Source organism: Molossus molossus, unplaced genomic scaffold (assembly GCF_014108415.1).
Source record: "Molossus molossus isolate mMolMol1 unplaced genomic scaffold, mMolMol1.p scaffold_m16_p_22, whole genome shotgun sequence".
NCBI lineage: Eukaryota > Metazoa > Chordata > Mammalia > Chiroptera > Molossidae > Molossus > Molossus molossus.
In genome coordinates, this window is record NW_023425358.1 from 25,887,338 (window position 1) to 25,905,219 (window position 17,882).

At 47.1% G+C, this 17,882-nt stretch overlaps 1 protein-coding gene across 1 annotated transcript in view; it reads right to left on the bottom strand.

Moving 5' to 3' along the window:
• Window positions 1-1,952: 1,952 nt before the first annotated feature.
• LOC118640030 (SV2 related protein) overlaps window positions 1,953-17,882 on the bottom strand; it is a 66,659-nt gene continuing 50,729 nt past the window's right edge. The window contains exons 10-16 of the mRNA XM_036276805.1: window positions 16,122-16,195; window positions 13,922-13,998; window positions 10,376-10,483; window positions 8,702-8,813; window positions 7,723-7,804; window positions 4,957-5,046; window positions 1,953-3,441 (exon numbers count right to left, since the gene is read on the bottom strand). Of these exons, the coding sequence (XP_036132698.1) occupies window positions 3,235-3,441; window positions 4,957-5,046; window positions 7,723-7,804; window positions 8,702-8,813; window positions 10,376-10,483; window positions 13,922-13,998; window positions 16,122-16,195 (750 nt within the window). The 3' untranslated portion in view covers window positions 1,953-3,234. The remainder of the gene's footprint in view (window positions 3,442-4,956; window positions 5,047-7,722; window positions 7,805-8,701; window positions 8,814-10,375; window positions 10,484-13,921; window positions 13,999-16,121; window positions 16,196-17,882) is intronic.

Here is a 17,882-nt window from a genome sequence, read left to right on the forward strand (position 1 = left end):
AAGGTCAGCCACAGCTGAGTAGTTGCCACCCCCTTTCTGGAAAGACAGGGCCTGTGCTCCTTACTCTACCACAGTCCTCCCCTCTTTCTATTGCTCCCTCTACTTCTGTTTCACTCTTTTATGTTCCCTGGACACCCCCTGTAGGAAACTAACTACTGATTCCTGCCTTATAATAAAACTGTACTTCTTAATTTGAATGAATCTGAGTCCAGTCGCTATTAAAACAACCTTGATGAGAACTCTGCAGCAAGCTCCTCTCCGTCATCCCCCATCCCACCACCATGGTCTCCCTTCTTCCATGCAAACAGAATCCAGTTTTTTTTTTTTTCAAGAGGCCATGGGTATTCCATGATCCAATGAGAAGGGGGTCCTTTTCCCCCCAGCTGCAGGGAAGAATTCATGCTGGGATGGGCATGGAACCCAGGTCTGACCAATGCAAAGCAATGGTAAATCTGCTGAAGGGCTTCTCTTTTAACCAAAAACAATAGACCTGTCTGAAGGAAAACCTTCTGGGACTGCTCCTTGCCCATTCTACCTCCTTTGAAAATAGATATGATGTCTGGCGCTTTGGCAGCTATCTTGTGATCACGAGGTTTCAAATGGCTAACATGCAGAAGATGGCAGGGAAGAAAGGCAAAAAGAAGTGGGGTCTTTGATGCCATTGTTGAGCTGCTGAACCTTTCCTAGAACTGCCTGACTTTGGGCTTGCTGCTAAGTGAACAAGTAATATTTTAATAGTTTAAGCTACCATCGACTGGTTTCACTGCAGATCATGGTATACAGTCCTTTGATGTCTATTAGTAGTAATGAAGGGAGACTCCTAATCTCATCCTTCAAGTTTCTCTGTTGCTTAATATTATTTAAAAATAATGACTGTCCATGTTCATTTCAAAGTCCTAAGATAGTCTTTCATCTCTTTGCCAACGCTGCCAGGGTCATTTACGCATTCCTGAGAGTATTTGAAGTAAGGGAAAGAAATTATATAACCCCGGCTACACTGAATGTCTTTTGCCGTTTTCTGAAATCTTTCCTAGCACACGGAGAAATAGACATTTCCATTAATGGAAACGGGAGCTCTTGGATAGTTCAAAATTAGACACAAACATCTCAGCTAATGGCTTGGGCAATTTCTGTGGCACCTCTTGTGTCATTCAGTGATATTGATTTTTTTTTTTTTTTTTTTTTTAAGTGCAGGCAATTTAGAAGGCAAGGAAATTTTAACTTTCATTTCCTCTAGAAGAGAGTGCTGTCGATTGCCCCAGCCCCAGGAAAACATTTCTGCCCACCAAGCACTCCTTCCCCGTCCCAGCCCCTGTTCCTGCAGGTTATTTGAGGGTAAAGGGAGTGCACATGCTCATCCGGCAGTGTCTGGCCAGCTGGGAGGCAAAAAGAGACAAGCGAAGGTTCTGTGTTACCCACGAGAGCTCAGCAGACCAGAAGTAATTAGAGCTCCAGCCACTCGGGGTTCAAGGATACACCCACACTGCCAGGGACAGGAGCTCTGCCAAGCCGCCTCCTCTCTGCCTGACTTCCCGGGCCAAGGGGGCTGCAGCCCATGTGCCAGGGACACAGGAGTGTTTGCAGTCGACCTAGGACTTGAGCCTGAAGAAGTGGCCCCCAGTGACCTCAACACCGTTACAAGAAAGGGTTGCTTCCGACAGACTCGAAGTCACAATGCTGGGGCCAGCGGTACACCATTTCCCCCTGATGGGAAAGATGATTAGATAAAAGCATATTTAAGCGTTGAGATGATGCTGGTTGGACAAGGTTGGTGAGGCCATTAGGCTGAACTGTCACTGAGACATTATGACAAATGGACAAACTGCGCCCCTTGCGATGTCCATCACCAACATGTTTTAATAAGAGATGAACGCACACATTTGGCTTCCTCGCAATGTTGACGTCAGGCAGGTCTCTCCAAGCAGAGGGTCAAGCTTCTCCGGCCTTTGATGAGATCCAGCAGCGTCTTCCCTCCTTCTCTAGGGTCCCTGCCTTCATGATGGTGACAAGGCTCCTGTAAACCAAATCCAGGAGGTGGACGCTGTCTGCCGAGACATGGTATCGGCCCTTCCTTCCAAGGCCAACCCCAACCCCAAACGACCTCCCTTCTCTTCCTTGGAAAATGTACACGTTTCACATAAAGGGGTCCTCCCGTTTCTCCCCACCCCATGGCATCCGTGCCACGGCTTCCGTGGCTGGAATCCCAAGAGCTGCTGCTGCGTAAAGACCAAGCCAACCCTTGCGAGCAAGGGCGGCAGAGAAACGGGTGGGGGAGGATTCCTGGTCCCCTGACCCCACCGGGAGTGGGCAGTTGGCGTCGTGTCATTGTGTTTTCTCTGTCCACCCGAGCTCAAAACCCCAAACGCTGAGACCTGAGTTCACTGTTTTCTCTCCCCACGAGTCACCAATCTGCCTGGCCAAGGAGGGGGCAAGAAAAGAAGCCCTGACGTGACCTTCACTGCTTCTGAAAGAGAGGACCCTGTTCTGGCTTTGGGCTTGATTCTTGCCTCCCTTTGGCCTCGGTGCCCAGTGCCCGGGGTAACAGCTTTCGGGGGCTGCCATCTGATGCGAGCCCAGCTGTCCTCATGGACACACGTGGATCCCCTGGATCCAGAGACTGCAACTCAAAAGGGGACCAGGTGGAGCACGTGGCTCAAATTCAAACGCATGTCCCTCTGCCAGTCTCCATGAGTCAGTCCCAGCCCAGGGAGGCAAACCGAGAGGCCCCTTCTGAGGGAGGGTTTCTGAAGCCCAAGACAAAGCTGCTTAAAACACACCCGAGTCACCTGCAGTTTCAAAGAAGAAAGCTGAGGACTTGGGGTGTAGGAGGAACCTACTGAACAGGTCTGGTTGCTGGGCGGCAGGTCTCATGGGGTCTGGGCCTGGACTGTATTTGTGGAGATCTTTTGGTTGGTGCTCGCCAAGGGTGTGGCCGCCTGACTCTGGATGGTGTTTGGTCGGCCACCCGTGTCACCAGGCACTCCCAGTGTGGCCGTTTTCCCATGCAGATCCACAGGTTATCAACAAACCTCCACCCACACATACAGAAAACCCCCAGAGCAAATGCCTCCCCATCTGCAGGTGGGTCTCAATGAATATGAGCAACCGGGGTCCGGGTTGTACTCTTGGGTGGTGAGTTCTTGGTGTCGGCAGTGACAGTCGGTGCCCCAGACGGGCTCCACCAGCTCCCCGCACTCCACAGACTCAAAGACCAGCTCAGCCCCCCATAGGTCACTACTCCTGAGAGCCAGAGTTCGACCTGGTGACGCCTGTGCCATGCGTCCCTCGGCCGACCATCTCCTGGCCCCACTCCCGGTGGCTGGATTCCTGTAGTCCGCGGCCTTTGGTCTCAATGGGCAAGAAGCAGGAGGCCAGTGCAGCCAGGAGGCAGCAGCCACTGTAAACTGCCAGCGACAGGTACACGGAGGACTCCAACATCACCTGGGGAGGAAGCTGCATGTCAGTGAGAGCATCCGTTCTGAATGGACCACCAACCATTCCGAGGGTATTGATAGTGCCAGGCCCCCTTGTAAGCACTGTGTGATTGTCCCATTGGGTCCTCATCACAACTCCAGGAGGTAGGTTCTTTGCCCCCATTTTATGGAGGGGAAAACTGAGGCTCAAAAGAGAGTTAACTACCATATCCAAGTTCATACAGATATTAAAGGTGGGGTTGGGATTTGAATCCAGACCCCATCAAGCCCAAGCGTCTGTATTCCTTATAATGACACTCTCTCCCAGGGCAGTACCTCTGCTGACTTCCTAGCTTGAAGGCACCAGGCAAATCACACAGCAGGGCTGAACCTCATTTCCTCATTTGGCAAATGGGCAGAAGGGCAGTGTCCGCCTCCTAATGAGAGGATCCCTTAGCAGCACTTGGCATCATGCGGGCACATGGCAAGCTCTCAACCAGTGTTAGTTAGCAGTGACACACAATGGCCGACACAGCAGCGAGGAACAGAACTACTCGGCTACAGCGCGTGTAGAAATTCTATGTACATGAAACGCCCAGAGGAGGAAAATCTGCACAGACAGAATGCAGACCGGTGCTGCAGGGAGGGAGACATGGGGAGTGACTGCTTAACGGGTACTGAGTGTTTGGGGGATGATGAAAATGTTTTGGCACCAGCTAGGGCCGAGGTGACTGCACATTGTAAATGCCACTGATTTGTTCACTTTAAAATGGTTAATTTTTGTGTGATGTAACTTTTATTTCAACTTTAAAAAGTGGTTTTAAAAAAGGGGGGAAAAACGTAGATATTTAAAAAGTAAAAAGATTACAAAATAAGCCAGCCAGTGTGTCTCAGTGGTTGAGCGTCGACCCATGCACCAAGAGGTCACCGGTTAGATTCCCGGTCAGGGCACATGCCCAAGTTGTGGGCCAAATCCCCAGTGCGGGGCATGCAGGAGGCGGCCAATCGATGTTCTCTCTCACTGATGTTTCTAGCTCTCTCTCTCTCTCCCTTCCTCTCTCTTTAAAATCAATAAAGAAAACAAAATTTTTTTCAAAAGATTACAAAATAAGATCCCTAAAAATAGGTAGAAATGCTTCAAGACACACACAGAGTTGCAAAATTCTACCCCTGCACCTAATTATCCAACTCAGAAACCAGGGACGGGGACGTTTGTTCCCCTCAGAATCATGTTCGCTGACTTGTTTTCATCGAAATTGTTTTTGGCCAAGTCATATGACACCCCAGGAGTCTTCTGCGTGGGAAAGGCCTGGGTTTGATCCCCAGCTTCTCGACTTGGAGCTGCGTGAGCTTAGGCAAATCCCTTTACCCTTCTGAGCTTAAGTTTGCTCATCTGCAAGCAGTATTTCTTTTCTCGTAAAATGGGTTATTGGGATAACATAATACACACAGAGGGCTTGGCAGAGGCTCAGCGTATAGTAAGTACCTGCCACACAATGGCTTTTGTCACATCCATCCTCTCTGCATTTGGGGCAGCACCTACCTGAGCAATAAACGGAGTGATGAGCGCGCCCACTCTTGCCATGCCGCTGCAGCTGCCCAGGCCCAGCGCTCGCGTCGCCGTGGGGTAGACCTGAAACACAGCCACCAGCGTGGCCCTGAAACAATGCAGGTCCCCCCGCTCCAGCTCAGGAACCACGGCACTGACCCCCATGGGCGGGCCTGAAGTTAGGGTGGATCCCTCAGGTGCGGGTGACCCCACTAAGGGGTGGGTTCCTGGGGTGAAGATTCCTATCCCAAAGGAGGCAGGGAATTCAACTGAGAAAGAAGGCGAGAGGCTGGGCTGTGGGTGGGAACTCAGTAAGGGGGTCCTCCTTCCCTGGTGGTGGCCAAAGACTCTGCCAGGAACTCTGTTCAGGATCCAGGTACTGTCCTGCCTGCCACTTTCCACTAGTTGACCTTGAAGCTCTGGTCATGACTTTCAAGGCATGTCATAAAGAGAGAGACTGAAATGTTTACACGGGTTCTCGGTGGCCACGCGCCTAGTCTCCTCTGGGGAAAGCGAGAGGGACTGTGCGGCCTGCAGGACCTGGGGATTACAACGTGGGCGTGTCCTCTGCCCTCCCTTCCGGTCTGGGGCCTGTCCTGTGCACCATGGGATGTTTAGCCTCATCTTTGGCTTCTACCCACCAGCTGTGGTCACACTTCTGCACCTGCCATCCCAGCTGTGACAACCCAAAATATATCAAGATCGTCAAATGTGCCCGGGGAGGCAGAAATCACCCTTGGTTCACAATCACTGGATGAGGGAGCCACAAGATGCAAGGAGCCTGGGTCCCCGAAGCACTGTGGGGAGGAAAGCTGTCCGTCAGCCTGGAACACCCGTATGGGACTGTGTCCTGAGTGAGAAACTTCTGCTGAGTCAGCGCATTCTGTTCGGGGCGGGGTTATTAGTTACAGGGGGCGGCCTGCTTCTAACAAGCATAACGCCCGGGGCAGAAAGCTTAAAAAGAATGAAAAGCCCCAAGAGGCAAAACCAAACGCACGCACGATCCCAACACTGAGCCCACCGTCACATTCCCACGTATAGTCCTCTAGTTCTTCTGTGTTGGTATCCACACATTCATTCTTTTATTTATTCACGCAACGCGTACTTTTTGAGTGCATACCATATGCCTTTATACATGATATTTTCATTCACTCAGTTACACAAACATATAACTATATACATATATTCTTGTAAAAAACCTAAATTCCCTATTAATCCACTTCTCCTCTCAGGAAAACTCTTCCCATAGGACTCCACTATTATGAAGTTTGGGACATCTCCTCCCAGATCTGTTAAAAAATAGGGGTACGTATAGAAAATATATAGCATTGTTTTTAAAACATAGATGGGATCATACTATACGTATCAGCAATATGCCTTAAAATCCTATCCACATCAGTGTATAGACAGCTACCTCACTCATTCTTTTTAACTGCTGTAATTGTATTCCATGATTACACGTTCCAGTTTCCAGTTCAGCAGCAACTGATGAACATTATAACTTAATATACATACATACATATGTATATATGTATTAGACTAGAACTATATATCCTATTATATAATAAATATAACATGTGATTTGTAATTATATGTTAATATCTCAATTAATAATTAACACATATAATTATATATAGTATAGTATATAACATAGAAGATATATAGTGCATAGGATAATATAATATATAGTCTATAGAGTATATATAGTATAGTGACTCATGGTATATAATATATAGTATATATGTACCATATAGTGTGGTACAGTATATAATGTATACTATATACACACTATATAGTATAGTGCAATATATAATGTATAGAGTGCATATACATTATATAGTATAGTAAGTATATAATAGGGTGTATATAGTACATAGTAAAGCCCGGTATATAATATATAGTATATATACTATTCAGGGAGCAGAGTATATAATATATTCTGTATATATGTACTATATGGTATAATACAGTCTAGTACAGCACAGTATAGTAGAGTCGCTGTTAGAAAGAACGAAGTAGATCTGTATGTTCTGTGCTCATTGGCTTCCATCTGTCTCTCCAGAATGTCTCTACGCTCCCCACCTCGTTCTCTACCTGGTGCTGGCCTATGTGGACCGAAGAGGGCTCCGTGGCCCGCTGGCTTCCGCCTGGTTCGGCCAATGGGAAGCCCCAGTGGGAGACGAGCAGGAGATGTGTGAAAAAGAAGCCGGGATATTTATTTTCCTGCTCCTTCCCTTCCAGGCTGTCTCAGGCCACCTGTTCCTGCAACTAAAGGTCCCAGCTTCTCTCTGCACAGCTTTCTCCTGGGGCCTTGTAACACCCCCTCTGGCCTTGGATGCCAGCAGTGTCCCCAGCCACCCCCACGCCACCGCAGGCTCTGCGGTGCTGCTCTATCACCGTCGGTTTCCCTGAGTCCCGCCCAGACCATTAATGAGGCCCTTGACTAACTCTTCTCAGTGGCCTAGTTACTCCATTTCATACATGTACTAACATGTATTAGTAAATGCTTAGGAAAAACCTGGAAGCACAGGCACTGAACTATTCAAGAAGGTTGTCTCTAGGAAAGGGGAACGGGGGGACTTTAACTTTTGGTTTATACACCTCTGCAACATTTAGAACTTTTACACGGAACATGAGAGAGAGAGAGTCTGACACAATGAAGGGCTTCATAGTTGTCATTCAGACCCAAGGACACATTTTCCAGCAAGGAGCCCAGGCTCCCTCCCTCACTGCCCCGCTGCTCCCCGACATCCCTCCTACCTCAGGCGTGTAAACATAGGCTGCTTGGAAGCCTCCAGAAATAAACGCTCTTGCGATGAAGAGTAACAGAGTGAGCATAGTTCTAGGGAGAGGGTTAAAGAAAAAAAAAGATGAGCAGGTATTTTTTTCTGTCGGCTTGTTTCGGCAAAGTCCTACCTGTCCAGGCAGAATTTACACCCCAGAAAATGGCAAAGCCCACCTCCACCCAACACCACTGAGGCATGTAGGTACTCACAGCCCAGTGCCCTCGCTAAAGGCCCGCTTTTCCAAAGCACCAGGCTGAGAGATGGAAACATCTGTGGTGCCCAGGTTGGAGGCAAGTTTGGGGAGAAGTGATATAAGTAATCAGAAGTCCAGATAGGACCCAGTGGGGGCAGGCAGTTAGCCAACCAGCTGAGCAAAGGAAAGTAAACTTCTATTCAGTATTTTTAGGATAATCCTGATCCCAGCCTTTTGTTCCACTGTTCTCATGAATATCTCGGAATATCGACATTTCCTGGTCTAAGTTATATCTTCAGACCTTCCCCAGATTCCTCATCAGGTTTTGTCTGGGGCCTCTCACAGGTCAAGAGAGGCACAGGCCATGTCCATATTTTAAGCCAAAGAGGAATTATAAAACAGGGCTGATTTAGAATATTTCTATGAAGCAAATGAACACTTTTAATCCATAGATAAATTGAACAGCTATATGCATGATCTCTTTGGGAGATAATGTCAAAAGTCTAAATGTGACGGTACTGGAACAAAACCTGGACGAAGTGCCCTCCTACCCCCACCCACCCCCATCAGAGGCCCCAACTTTGAGCTGATCTTTAGGTCAGTTTTAAGGCAGCCAAGAGCCTCAGTCCTAGTGAGGGGCTGGAGGGAATCCCTCAGATGACCCCCAGGGGTGCAATTTACAACCTGCAGGCCCAAAGAGCCACTGACCACGACCTGGGAGAGAAGCCTTCCTGGCCAGAGAGCTGGTTTCACCACCCACCTGCCAACACAGATAAACAGCAGGAGGCTGCACAAAGAGAACACCGCGAAGCACAGAGCCATGGTCTTCTTGCGGCCCAGGCGGTCGATGATCCACAGAGTCACAAGGACACCTGGAAGGGAGCAGGGCACCGTGGTAGGCAGCTTCTAACATGCTCCCAATGACCCCCACTTCCTGGTAGTCACACCCTGTACAGTGCCCTTGAGAGTGGGCTGGACGTAGTGAGTTTCTTCTCGACTAGAATACAGCAACAGTGAGGAATGTCACTTCTGAGATGAGGTTATAAAAGGCTGTGACTGCTTTGGGGATGTTTTGGTATTCTCACTCTCCTGGGCTCTTCTCATGGACTTGCCCTGTTGGCCACCTGGCAAGGGACTGAAGGTGGCCTCTGGCCAGCGGGCAATGAGGAACGTGAGGCCCTCAACCCAAGGACCCTGGAGGAACTGAAGCCTACCAACCACCACATGAGTGGGTGTGGGAGCAGATCCTGCCCCAGATGAGCTTTCAGATGAGATGCAAACCCCAGGCCAACACCATCACCGTAGCCTTGTGAGACATGCGGGGGTGGAGGATTCGGGTACGCCACTCCCAGGCTCCTGACCCACAGAAAGTGTGAGTAATAGACATGCGTTGTTTAAGCCCCCCACACCTGGGGTAACTGGTTCCCCTGTAATGGATAACTAATACAGGCACTAAGGGGAGTCGGATTCACTGAATCCAGGCAGTAGACACCTGGGATGGGAATCAGAAACACATGTGTTCTAAGGCTTCATCTTTCCTCTCGTTTGTCATGTGGTCTTGGGTTAGTCCCTTGCCTCCTCTGAGTCTTAATTTCTTCTTGTGTAAAATGGGATTACATTAAAATAACACTCCCTACGTCTGTAGAGGCAGTATAACATAGTTCTTCTTCTTCTTAATAATAACTAAATCTGGGTCAAGCATTTCTACATCTGTTATCTTGTTTGATCATCATAGCAACCCTCTAAAAGAACAGCTCTTAATAACCCCAGTTTCCACGTTGAGTCAATCATTGCATTACGTGTCTGCTTGCTGTACGTCAGGAACTGTTCTAGGAACTGAGGTTGTGTCAGTGATCCAAAACAAAGAATGAGATAATAAACATAAAAGATAAGGAAGGAGAGTCGGTTTTAGAAAGATTAGATCATAGAAATGGTCAATGCTTGAAGTTGCAGACATGGCCATTGGAATGCTGAGTTGAACTCCACAGTCTTCACTCCTCCTGGCTGAGCTATGTGAGGAGAGGGTCTTACAAGAAACAGACGGTGTCGTAGAGTAAGGACTCTGAGACCTGGGATGGGACCACAGGGCTGAGCTCTGGCCGATGCAGGTCTCCCTCCGTTTCTTAGTTGGGTTTCCAAGAAACAGGCTCTGGGACAGGGTGCTATGCTCTCGAATCTTTTGCCTCTGACCCAGGAGTCTCATGTCTTCTGCCAGCAAGCACGAAACTGGGCAGCTTAACTTGTTAGCCTTTAAGTAGAGTAAGATCTCAGCCCCTTCACAGTTCTTGACAATTTGTAGTTCAGGGTTGAAAAAATAATCCCCTGTTGCCCTGGAAGTGGGATTTGCTTCCAGGTGGCACCAGAAATGTGGCGCTGAACATCTGCCACACCCTCAGGCTTCCTGTTCCAGCCCCACTTCCCACACGCCCCTCACCTGGGAATTCAGAGAGGGTGGTCCACAGCAGGTCCATGTAGTCCTCCTCACTCAGGTACTCACAGGCCAGGCTGCACTTTGCCTCTACTGCCTTCTTCTGGCTGGAAACTGGGAGGGGGAGACAGAGAAAGAGGGTAAGTCAAGTACAGAGCCTTGAATCACACCCTGCTGCTCCCCGTACCTTCTTCTCTGAGTATGGTTCGACTGGCACACTGTGGAAAGCGCCCAGATGCAGGAGTCAAACAGACTGAGGTCTGAATCTCAACCAATATTCTATAGCTTCATCTCTCTGAGTATCAGTTTCCTCAAAAAATTAGGGCTAAGCCCTGGCCGGTTTGGCTCAGTGGTTAGAGCGTCGGCCTGCGGTCCGGAGAGACCCGGGTTCGGTTCCCGCTAAGGGCACGTACCTTGGTTGCAGTTTGTCCCCGACCCTGGTTGGGTCATGTGGGTGGCAGCCACTCGATGTGTCACTTTCACGTCGATGTTTCTCTCTCTCTCTCTCCCTCCCACTCTATCTGAACAAAATATCGAAAAATGTCCTCGGGTGAGGATAAAAAAAATAGCTATGTAGCCTTGACTGGTTCTGCTCAGTGGTTAGAGCGTCAGCCTTAGGACCGAAGGATCTCGGGGTCAATTCTAGTCAAGGGCATGTACCTGGGTTGCAGGTCTGATCCCTGGCCCAGCTTGGGATCATGTGGAAGATAGCCAATCCATGTTTCTCTCTCTCTCCCTCCCTCCCTTCCATTCTATCTAAAAATCAATGGAAAAATATCCTCAGGTGAGGATACAAAATAAAATTTTAAAAAAATTAGGGTTAATAAAACAACTGGGCAAGACAAGACAATGAAAGCAAGCTGTGCATAGGAATGTACTTTGCCCTGAATTGGCACATACTAGGTGTTCTTGTGGCACCTAGACTCTAGGGTGGCCCCAATGAGCCCCACCTATATTATCTGGTCCCCATACTTCCTTGATTCCTCTCTCTCTCCTTCTCTCTCTCTATCTCTCGCTCGCTCAGCATTCTTGATTGCCTATAGTCACGTGTGTTTTGAATTCCCCTTTGAACCATCTGTGGCCTCTTAATAGTGTTAATAGACAATTCCCCATGGGTCACTCATGGTTTCACATGTTATACACGCAGAGGCACTGACTGCCTTTGCTCTGGACTATCTTGTCAAGGACCTTTGTTTAGCAAACAGTATTGAAAGATAGAGAGTATCTCCCTTTGGAGAAAGGGGCAGGTTTCTTCAGAGCCTTCAAAGATACAGGTCACCCTGCAAGGCAAAGGGTGGGCAGGCAGGCTTACCATCCATTATAGAAGATCTGGGTGCCCTAAGCTCAGGGGTCCTCTCTTGTAACACACACCACTGCCTTTGCAGGTTTCACATGCCGCTCTTTATGTCGCCCTGTGGGAATTGGGGCTCAAGGAATAGGGGTAAGAAAATGCTGATACTCTCACTACTGCTATTACTGTGAGTAATAAAGTCCTTTGTCTCTGACCCAGGAGTGTCATGTCTTCTGCTGGCATCTGTGCAAACTGTGAAAAGCTAATTTGTTAGCTTGCAAATAGGTAAAAATCTCAGTCCTTAACAACTGGTCCATTCATTCATCTTTGACATGTGTTCATTTTATATTTGTATGAAAGGCATGATTTTGCCATTTTAAAAAAAGTTTTCCCTTTAACACACTTATCACCTCCTAACACACTATATAATTTCCTTACTTATTAAGCTATTTCTCTCTCTCTCTCCTTTTCCTCTCCCTACACCAAAATTTAAGATCACAAAGCAGAGATATTTTTCTTTTGTATTCATTTATATGTCCTAACACCTGGACCAGTACCTAAAAGGTGCTAAGAAAACACTGAATGAATGAATGACTTGCCCAAGGTCCCCCAGCTACTTGGCACTAGAACTCAGGCTCCTGATTTTTGTCTGTGGGCTTGTTTCACAGAATTACTTTCCCACCCAGATATAAGAAAGAGCCTTTTTTTCCCCCAAAAAATGGAGAGAGATAGAGAAACATCAATGTGAGAGAGAAACATCAATGTGAGAGAGAAACATCAATCGGTTGCCTCTGATATGCACCCTGACCAGGGATTGAACCTGCAACCTGGGTATGTGCCCTGACCAAACCAGCCACCTTTTGGTGTATGGAATGATGCTCCAACCAACTGAGTCATACTGGTGAGGGCCTAAGAGAAAGCTTTTTAATGGGGTTGGGAAACTGTCATCTGCCTGTTTCTGCCTGGTCCAAGGGCTGAGTGGTTTTTACATTTTAAAATGATTTTTGATCCCCAGTGGGGGGCATGCAGGAGGCGCCAATTGTTCTCTCTCATCGATGTCTCTCTCTCTCTCCCTCTCTTTCCCTTCCTCTTTAAAATCAATAGAGAAAAAATATTTTTAAAAAAATTATTTTTGAAAACCAAAAGAAGATTAACACTTCATGGCATAAAAATGATATGAAATTCAAATCTGTGTTCACAGATAAGGTTTTATTGGAACACAAGTAATGCTTTTCATGTACACGTAGCCCATGGCTACTTCACTGCTCCGGTGTTAGAGCTGCATGGCTCACCAAGCCCAAAATGTCTACTCTCTGGCCCTTCATAGCAAAAGTTGCCTACCCCGCTGTATAACACCCCACTGGCTCCTCTGCTTAGCTTAAGCAGGTCCACTGTTAAGGGCATGCAATTTATGCTCCATCAATACCAAACGCCAAATCTACAACTGAGCTGCTTCCTCAGAGCACTTAATGTAGACTCCCACAACCCCCAGTGACATGTGACTCCACCATCTCACTAAATCCTTACCAATAAACAACACTATTAACTAAGATTAAAGAGACCTGATACAAAAAAGATAATTGGGCAACTCTTGCAGACAAGCAAGAACTTGATCCCTTTATTCCCCCCCCCCCCCCCCCCGGGTTCAATGCTAGGAAGTTCGTATTCTTTAAAGACAGAATGATTCCAAAGCCCAGGCATCAGGCAGATAGACTTGGCTTTGTGTTCATTCCTTTTGTCCAGTGGTTCCCGCTTCCAGCTGCACAACAGAATCACCTGGGGAGCTTTGATAACCCCCTAATGCCTGGGCTCCACCCCCTAGGGATGCAGACTACATTGGTCAAGGCATTGTTTAACTGGCACTGGCATTGCTTAAAAGCTCCCCCAAGGGATTGTGTTGTGTGGCCAAGGTTGAGCTCCCACCTGGTTCTCAGACTCAACATGCACTTGACAAATGTTGCCCGGGGTCACAGCCGTCACCCTCAGTGCTGCGCTTCATGGAGCTCTAGAAGGAACTCTGCTGTCATGCCACTTCTATAGCGACAAGATCATCCAGGTTTCTGTAGAGTGCCTTGGGAACCACACCCAGATCGTCTATGCTCAGATTTTGCAGAGACTTTCTCCCTGGAGCCCGTGGGGTAGTCACTGGGACCTGTGCAAGGCCAGGCCCTGTAGGGCAGAACCTGGGGTGGGAGTGTGTGCGCGGCCGCGTGTGTTGGGAATAGGGGTGGTTAACTGGTAAACGGGGCTTCAATACTCACTGCTGCAGACATCTCCTGCCTGGAAGAGCTCTGTGGTGAGCAGAACTAATCCATAGTAAGAAAATGCATTGGAAAACCTGCCAGGAAGGAAGCAAGAAAGGTAATGAAATAGGCCTTTGGGGGCTTTTCTGGGAAAGCAGGAAACTGGCAGGTACAAACCACAGTGATGTGATATAGAGGGAATTAATCCTGTGTCCTTTAAAAGATCAAGCACTATATTATATCACAGACATGCCACTGAAAGGGTTAATAACATTATAAAGGGTAAAGGCATAAGTTTGCAAAAGGTGGAAACTATGTAAAATGCATTGCTTGCATGACCTTTGCTCAGCCTTTTGTTTAGTACAGATTATTGGATTATCCACAAGACAATGAATCACCCAGGAGATGCAGGACAAGATACCAGAGCAGCCCAACTGCACAGTGGACAATGGGCCAGGCAGAGTACGTCAGCAGCAACTGCCGGAAGCTAGAAGCAGCGTATATAACCTACACCCCAACTGTTATTCGAGGCTGACCCCTTTTTTGGGCTCAGCCCACCTGCACTCAGGTGCATGCAATAAAATCATTTTGCTCTACCGTCATCACCCTCCTCAGGCTGTTTACTCAACTGGCTATAGGGGGAAAATGGGGGGACCAAAATTTGGAAGAAAGCGCAGTATTGATACCTGTCAGGGCTTCTGCGTTGAGTTAGTCTGGTCAACTTGAATAGGGAAGGGATGATGGAAACTTTGATAATATACAGAACTGGGCTCCAGCTCTTCCCCAAATTCCTGAGAGCTAAATCAATGCACCAAGCATTTATTAATCACCGGCTGTGTGCCTAGTACATATGTGGAGTCTGCAGACTTCACTAGAATGATGCAGTTAATTAACTCCTGACTGTCCCAGGAACTGGAATACTCAAGTCTGTCAGACCAGAACATTCTCATCTACTGCAGCACAGTATGTGGGAATTCAGTCACAATCCAGTGCCAGTGATTGATCTCCTTGGGTTACCGTATGTGCCAGCAGATTTCGTGATTTCTATAGTATGCTAAAATTAGCCTCTACTTAATTGCTTTCATATTGGAATAGTGTGGGCCCAACAGAATCACATGCACTCCAAGACAGGTACCCTCAACTCTGTACCCTCCCCCCAGTCCTTTACAAATCCTACAGACTCCACCCTTGTACTGGGCACACAGCAGGTGTTTAGTAAACGCCGGGTGAGTTGATTCAGCTCTCAGGAATGCAGGGGCAGAGTTCCGTATATGGAGTTCTGTGAATGGAGCCCAGTTCTGTACAGTATTGCAGCTTTTCCCTCCTCTTCCCTACAATTGACCACTTTCACTGATGCTCCCCTGCTCATTAGCACCTCCGCTCAAAGGTGAATAGGAAAGGGGAGAACTGGTTAAAACAGAGCACAAAGCCTTACTCAGGCCAACCGCCTGCACTGTTACTGCTGTGCACACGATTTGGTAAGAAGAGAGTTGAAAGAACAGCTGAAATTTGACTAGTTGTAGAGTTCAATGCCTCCCCCTCCAGCCTCTGCCAATCACAGTTGTTTAAGAAAAGTAGAACATGATCGGGACTGAAAGTTCTGAATACCCATGTTGACCAAATCAGTGGTTCCCAAAATATGGGCCCTGTGCCACTAGTGGTACCCAAGGCAATATGGGTGGAGCTGGGAACTGATATAGCATCAATATGAAATCTCACTGCGAAAAAATTCCCTTTGAAGTTTCCTTTCAATTCTTTTGATTGTATCTCAGTCTTACTTAAGTGATGAGTTACTCATATTAATGAGTCCTTAGTATCTCCTCTCAATGTCTGTTTCGCTCTCTCTTTAATTCAGCCACTCAGTGCCTTGGCAAACCATCAATCTGGCAGTTTTTCACAGTATTTATCTTTAAGAGTGCCTTCTATCTATGGCCTGGAATTAAGGTGGGTTTCTTTTTTTTCTTTAAAGAAGACATATAAAGTTTCCTTTTCAAACACATTTATCTGAGTAAAAAGTAAATCAAATTAAAGAAAACAACTAGGAAAATAATAGTACCGTTGATATCTGGGTAAGGCAGAGGTCAGGAAAGTGATTCTCAGGCTAGTGAATTTTGCAAACGCTGCCCAAGATCAAAAAGTTCTCTGTGCTTTGTGCTCAAACAAAACCCCAAACAGGGCACAGACAAAGGGGATCGAAGTGTCAAGAAATAGCTCTTACCATATAAACCACAGCAACAAGGTTGTCCATCTAAAATGGGGTGTGAAAAGGTCCCTCATTTTGCCTCGGTCTTCCTGTTTCAAGACAAAAACATGCAGATGTGCGGGTACTGGCTGGTGGCTGGACACCCGCGGCCGAGAGGGAGGTTTCTTGTGAGCTGGACACTCCGGTTCCAAGAACCCAGGACTCAAGTCTCCAGCCCAGTGCAGCCAATCCTGCCCCTCCAGCCAGGACCCAGCAATGTCCAGAGGCTTGATTCCAAAGGATGGAGACATTCTGAACCCCCATCCCAACCTGGAATCCTGGAGCTGGGAAGTAGACCCTGGAGCTTGGGCCCCCTGACACCTCTCAGGTAATTCCATGGACCCAGGGAACAGAAAAGCAGTCTAAGGTCTCCAACCATATCACATCTCACCCCCAAGGTGATGAAAATTAATATGACAATAGATTCACCAAAAGCCATTTGCCAAAAAATAGATGAGCTAAATGACCCATTTGCTGATTTCATATGATTTGCTCGTTTATCAGATCTTTGTCTTATAATATTTTTTTAAATATGGTTTATGACTGATTATATTCTTCTTAGATATATTGGATTCACATTTTTTTTAGTAGCAGTTTGAGAAATGCTTACTCATTTAAACATGCTAAAAGTGAAAAAGAAATTACAGACCATAGGAGGTTTAGTCTATGAGTATTGCCTTCACGAATAAAAATATTTTTGTAATATATTCTTCAATAAAAAGACAGCAGCACTGGCCAGTTTGGCTCAGTGGTTGAGCGTTGACCTACAGATCAGAGAGTCCTGGGTTGGATTCCCGCTAGGGGCACGTACCACAAACAAACAAACAAAAAAGACAGCATCCATTAGATATCCTTATTAAATATACTTGAGGATGTTTGTATTTATGGACTATATTTTGGAATATTTAGATAGAATATATTGGTGAATAAATATATTAATATATACATAGAGAAAAATATACCCTATTTACTAAATATGTTACAAAAGAATAATCCTCAAAACATGTTTTTGGTAAACTGATACACTGGCAATTTAATTCAGGAAAATTTGCTTTTAAAAAATTGGTCTGCTTCTAGAAAGCCCTTCCCTCCTCCTTTTGCTCCTCTCAAAATTCGCCACTTTCCCCAGGCTTCCTGGGCCATCGTGCTTCCCCAGTGGACCTGGGTGTGCATCTGGATGTGGCTCCTGGCCCGTATATCACCAGATCATGCAAAACACCTCCTCTCAATCTGGTGCAATTTCCTTCAGTCCGTTTTGCATAATATACAAACAATCAGAAATGCAATTGTATTTTAAAAGATAATTTCCTTGTAAGGTCTGTTATTTGCTTACTGGTATTTGTCGAGGGTGAGAGCAGGCACCACAGCCTTTAATCGGCCTGCCTTCCCCCGACGTGCTTGGTGTGCCTGTGCGTGCACACACGGAAGGTGCTCATTAATTCTCACTGGGGTGGATCCCCTGACGGTGTTGCCACTGGAGCAATGCACCATCCATTAAAGACGTTTTTCAAGCACCGTTTAGCCCCCTGTATCTGAGCCTGTCATGGCACTTTCTAATTGGTTTTCTTGCCCAGGCTTTGGCTCATCAGACTTCGTCGGTGCTAGAAGGTGAAGCCAAAGCAGGAGTCCTTACGGGATCACTAGCGGATGCTGCGTTACATTTCCCTAATCACTGGCTAAATTCTCCAGGTGGCACTTTTAGGACTTGGCAGTGAAAATACACTGATTGGAGTTGCC